This window comes from Pteropus medius, unplaced genomic scaffold, assembly GCF_902729225.1.
Source record: "Pteropus medius unplaced genomic scaffold, Ma_sr-lr_union100, whole genome shotgun sequence".
NCBI classification, from domain to species: domain Eukaryota; kingdom Metazoa; phylum Chordata; class Mammalia; order Chiroptera; family Pteropodidae; genus Pteropus; species Pteropus medius.
Window position 1 is genome coordinate 7,365,516 of NW_024351543.1, and position 6,000 is coordinate 7,371,515.

Genomic DNA, 6,000 nt, shown 5'->3' on the forward strand with positions numbered 1-6,000 from the left:
TTCTTCTATTTCTATGCCTCCATCTTAGGATCATTTTCCCCTCTCATTTTAGTATTTCTTCCAGTGTAGATCTGGTACTGATGTTTCTGGTAGTCTCAGTTTTTTTCTGGAAATGTCTTTATTTCACTTTTATTCTTTGAGGGATATTTTTGCTGGGTGTAGAATCCTGCATTTGCAGTTATTTTCTTTAAGTACTCTGAAGAAGTTATCATACTGTCTTCTGTAGTTGTTGGCGAGAGGATTAGTCTGTTATGAGTTGTCTACCATAGCCAGAAGCTGGCTTCTAAAATAAACCTACTTAGTAAAGTTTAAGATTTATTTGCACTGGTTTCCTTTTACCTTATAAGTTATACCACCAGGAATATAGAATCAGATTACTATTTTCAAAATTACTTGAAATAATTATTTTCTTTGTGCGGTTATTAAATTTCAAAAGGGTGAGTGTTCACTTCAGCAGCAGGTATACTAATAAAGGTCAGAAGCCAGAATAAAAAGACTAAGAAATTAAAATGGTTTCAAAATTCTATAAGGAGAAATTTTTATGGCTTTTGAAAATGAATAAAATTTAAAGTAATTAGAAATAAAATGAAAATAGGCAGTTTAAAGAATAGAAACTTAAATTTAGGTAAAAGGAAAAATTTTAAATCACAAATGAAATCAACAAAATACATGATAATGCTGAGACTTTGAACTAGAGGAGAAACTGTATCTTAATTAAAAGTAGGAAACCCAAAACTGAAGAAGAAGAAAAAAAAAACACACAGATAAAGGCAGTTATTAGTGTTGGAACCAAGAGTTCTCTAGAATGGAGGAAGATCCTGACAACATTGGAACCTTCCTTCACCTTATGCCTTTCCATGAGGGGCCTAGCCCCCCTCACCCACCCCTCACGTTTTCCCAGGACAAACTTACGAAACTACCATAACCTGGTAATTAGGGAAGTTTCCAGGACCTGAGGAGTTTCCACCATAGCCCTGGACACCACTGTCCAAAGAGTATGGTCAAATTATGGCCACTTTGGTCTGCAACCAAATTCCTTGCCACCAGCATTTATGTCCTACTTTTCCAACTGGATGAGAGATTAATTTTCATTCATTTTCTTCTTGCCTAGACACTCCAGTGCTTCTCTGACATAGTTAGAATTTGGCTAGGTAAAGCAGTATCCCAGAAGGACTGAGGAGGAGAGAGGCAAAGTGGCAAAGTGAGGTAGACAGCAACGGGAGCAGTTATTACTGTGAAAGTAAAAAGCAAGAGTTAGAGTGGCTTGGTCGGCCAAGATCCTAAACATTGTTTGCTCTCATGAGGTACATAAAAGATGTTAAAAATTAAATTAACATTTTCCCCAAGGCCTGATTTGTGAAACACTGGATCTAAAAAGATTTCTGAATGCAGAAAGCGGCCACCTGGCATTGAACTTGCTGTTTACTGTAATTTCTACTTATAACAAATAGTGGTCGTGTTCTTCTTGCTGCATCTTGCCAAGGGCTCTTGGCACCAATAGAATATTTTTCCTTATTGATTTGCAGATTGAGAGGATCCAGAATCCAAGTCTCTGGGAGAGCTACCAGACACAGAAAAGGATCATGGACACCAAAAATAGGAATATAACAAATGAGCGGCAGCTCTTCCATGGGACAGATGCTGACTCATTGCCACATGTCAACCAACATGGCTTTAACCGCAGTTATGCTGGAAAGAATGGTAAGGAAGCAAGTAATGTGGCTGCTGCAAATGGGGTGTCAGCCATGAGAACCCAAACTGACTAAGGGACCATGTGGATTGCATTGTGTTCCCTCATAGTCGGTGGCCATGTTGCAGCCAAAGTTTCAGGTGTGACTCACTATGTTTTTATCTGAAAGGGACTGACTGGCCCTCTGGGGTGGAGGAGTGATTTTTTTTTTTTAATTAAAAACACAGAAAAAAATTTTAAGAGCTTTTAGAAAAAAGAACTGAACATTATTTTAACATTATTTGGTATACTGTGTCAATACATCAAATTACAGACTAAATTAAAATTCTCCAAACTGTTTTTCTCTTCACAGCTGTGGCATATGGAAAGGGAACCTATTTTGCTGTCAATGCCAGTTATTCTGCCAATAATACATACTCCAGACCAGATGCAAATGGGAAAAAGCACATGTATTATGTGCGAGTACTTACCGGAGTCTACACACGTGGACATAGCACACTAGTTCAGCCTCCTCTGAAGAACCCTCAAAATCTTATGGACCCTGACCGTTATGACACTGCCACAGATAACGAGCAAAATCCAAATTTATTTGTGGTATTTTATGACCACCATTCTTACCCAGAGTTCCTCATTACTTTTAAACAATAACATTTTGGTATCCTTCATAAAAGACATTGTTCACCTATACCTATCTAATTGTAAAAGAAGTTTTAGATGTTTTTCTTAACAGCTTTTTCTAAGATCAAAGGATCCCTGCCACTGAAATCAGACTTTCTTCGGCTTCTCTTTCATAACTGGAATGAACCTATCTTGAAAGCAATAAATTTGAGAATTTAAATCGGATAACTTAGTTACAACTGTGTGTCCACAACTGTGAACATCAACTCTGTAGAACAGGTTTATACTTTCAGGAAGGAGAGAATACTGTTAATTTTAAAAGCAGAGGCCATAGCTGTGCAACTTTAGCTGCCACTGAAGGAGACAGCTGATATCACATCAGGATGCCATATGGCTGTGGGGAGCACAGTATTACTAAGTGGATGGGACCATTATCTTTCCTGGGGCAGGCATGGTGTCTTATTCTTTTTTTTTTTTAATCCTTGGACTGAGATCTGTGCCTGATGTACAATGGATGCTTTAGAAGTGTTTCAATAGTCAATTAAGAATGAGAGTGCCTAGTCAGACTTCTACCCAGATAGGAACCATTTCTTCAACATCCTTGACTTATTGACATTTTACCTGGAATTGAACAGATTCCATGATAGGGAACTTTGTTCATGTACCAGCCTGTGACATGCGGGACAGCTCCAGTCAGGGCTCTGCAACTGCAGTGCACCTGTGCCCTGCACAGCTAGGCTGTGGTCTAGTTTGTGGTCTAGGTGAATTATGTCCCATGGAGTTGTGTGGCACAGCAGCCCTGACTCCAACTGGTCCTTGTGATGCTGAACCCAAATCTGCTTTCTTTTAACTTCTACTCATCGGTCTTAGTTTGCTCAGTGAAAACGGTGGGATAATACCTGTTACCTCTTCAGTGTGAAACCCTTCTATCATGTTAAGATTAAATGAATTCTAAGGTTATTAAATGGCATATTTTCCTTGGCAGAGTAGCTTTTGATGATTTTAAAGGTGCATAAATAAACCAAAGGAATTAAACATATTGCTTATTTGCTAACTCAGTATCTATTGGATGGTAAAGGAAAGCTGCTTGTTTAATTTCCCTAGGTAAACTCCAAACACTACTGAGCACTTAGATTGTACCAGATAGTATAATAGGTGCTTTCACATGCAGCATTTATATGAATTCCCCCAAACAATCCTGTGAGGTAAGAATTATATCCCCATTTGAAAGGTGAGGAAACTAATACTGAGAGTGCAAGGAAATTCCTTGCCTGGGGTCACCTAGGGAATGGCCATCAGAGCCAGCAACTGAATCCAGCTGTGTCATCAAGTCTTTTGTTCTTTCTACTATAGGACATGGCCTCTAGATTAATGTTACTGATTCAGGAACATATCAGAAAATCTATGAATTACCCTTATATTTCCTTGGCTTTTTTCTTCTGGCTCTGAGTTCTACTGTAGGGCCTTCACTTTGAAGCTCTGCAGGCTGAAGTCAGAGCTGATGCCTATGCGAACCCAGTGCAGATGGTGCCCTCAGATGCTAAAGTCGCTAAGAGAATAAAGAGGCGCTCTTCCCTGGCCACAGGGAACAACACATGCATTTCAAAGAGAGGTGGTTCAAAGAGAGGTAGTTGAGGGGGTCATCGTTGCTGCTTCATTAACACAGACATCTTGAAATTTTTCTTGCAGTTGCTGTTTTTTAATTGGATTGGCAAAAATTCCTTATTGCTTAGGAGCGGTTTCCCAGCCACTGGCATCTGAACTCAGGCTTGGCGATGGGTGTAAGAAGTAAAAAAAGGAGAGACCTGTTCTCTGATTTGTTCCTATTCTCCAGTGGTTTACTTAACTTAGAGCAAATCTGAATATAAGAGTGCCTTGCACCAAGGTATAATGATCCAGTCAGGAAATGTCAGTTAGCCCCAATCTAAAGAAATAGGCCATTTACCTCCTTTTTGAATAAAATGCTTAGAAAATGTCATTTGGTGGGAGATATCTTTATCCTTAAGGGCAAATACAGGAGAGCTTGATGATGAACACATGGCACTACTGATAAAAGACCACAACATGACAGCATCAAGGGCTCCTCGGTGTTAATGGTCAGCTGAAAATTACGGGAAGGGCACAGCGCAGGTTTAGTTCAGTAAATCTGAAGGGCAAATTGACCCCAACAAGTAGCTGCTGCTGACACAAGCCCACCATGAGCCTGTGACAGGTCTTGGTGGTCTACTCCAGGGCCAGAGAATCTTAAACATTTTTGGTTTCTGAATCACCCAAGGTGTTTGCCGAGACTGCAAATTCTGGCCCCATCCCTAAAAAATCAGATTCTGTAGCTCTAGAGGGGTGCCCAAGAATCTGTATTTGCAGCAAGCACCTCAAATGATTCTGATATTCCTGATACCCACAGACACTTAGGACTTTCATGGTCCTCAGGCACTATGGGCCCCCTACTCCATAAAAAGTGTTAAAAATAACACTTTGCAACTGCATTGATATAAACATGAATGTAATTGAGGCTGGATTATATATATATTTTTTATTTTAAAAGAAATTAAAATATTCTTGTGGACTCCTAAAAGCTCATTGGCCCTAACCACTGTGCCTACTGTATAGGTCAGCCCTGCTGATACCTAGATACTGTGACTTAAGATGTAATGCTGAGCTTGTATTCTTTAATCCCTCTGCCTCCGTAGGATCAATGTGTTTATTTAACAGTTGATTTCACTCACACAGGCATGCTCGTCTGAGAAATGCAGGATGAAATGGGACCCAGCTATCTTGGTGGCTGACAGCCTCCCCATTTCATTATCTTTTCTCACTCTCACACTCCCCTTTTTGCAGAGAGCCAGGTTCTCCTGCTGTGTCGTAATTTCTATATAAAATCAGGAAATTATCTACCATCACCTGTATATACTCAGAATCCACTCCTACTAATGTCTTAACTCTCTTTCCAGGTCTCTGCATATCAAAGACTAGTAGCTCTAATTGAATTAAAAGCTTTGTCTCAGAAAAACTTCCAAGCTTTTCCGACCCCAGTCTTCACTAAGAAATGCATTTTATATCGGGCCCAGTACACACACAGATGTAACTGAAAAGTTTTATGAAATATATTTACCTTGAAAAAATACTTTTCCTAGAAAGTGTCGCATAATACTTAGATTTACTATTGAATTCACTGAAATTACCTATTCTATTTTTTAAAAAAATGCTGGTCTCACTCACTAAATCGATTTTGTTACTCACCAATGGGTCACAAACTACAACTTGAAAAACAGCGATCAAAAGAGTTACATGTAAAAACTAAAATAACTGAAGACAAAGATATGCCATTTTTGCAACAGGAATATACTTACTTAGGGTAACAGACATCTTACTCTTCCTCACGACATCCTCTGCCCCAGTGTATTTGATGGAGTATTACTGCCAACAAGGTCTCCTTTTTAAAATAATCCACTCGAATATTTAACGAACACCTACCACATGCTGAGCACTGATCTAGGCTCTGTGAATACAGCAATAATCAAAACTCTCATGCAGTGACATTCTGGTTGGGGGATGTTGACACCAATCAAATAAAGAGGTAAATATATACTGGTCAGATGGTGGTTAAGTGCTACAGAAGGGTTTTTTCCAGACCTGTTTCCTGGGCATACTAACATAACACCTCCTTCCCCGCTCTCTCTCAGAAGGCACAT

The 6,000-nt window shown here is 39.4% G+C and overlaps 1 protein-coding gene across 2 annotated transcripts in view; it reads left to right on the forward strand.

Moving 5' to 3' along the window:
• Nucleotides 1-3,268, forward strand: part of PARP14 (poly(ADP-ribose) polymerase family member 14) — a 42,547-nt gene extending 39,279 nt beyond the window's left edge. The window contains exons 16-18 of one of the 2 annotated variants that reach the window (XM_039843199.1): nt 1,527-1,701; nt 2,043-2,345; nt 2,432-3,268. In XM_039843199.1, coding sequence (XP_039699133.1) covers nt 1,527-1,701; nt 2,043-2,338 — 471 coding nt within the window. In that variant the 3' untranslated portion in view covers nt 2,339-2,345; nt 2,432-3,268. Of the gene's footprint in view, nt 1-1,526; nt 1,702-2,042 lie in introns of both variants that reach the window. The other variant, XM_039843198.1, reaches the window with a different exon arrangement.
• Nucleotides 3,269-6,000: the final 2,732 nt, after the last annotated feature.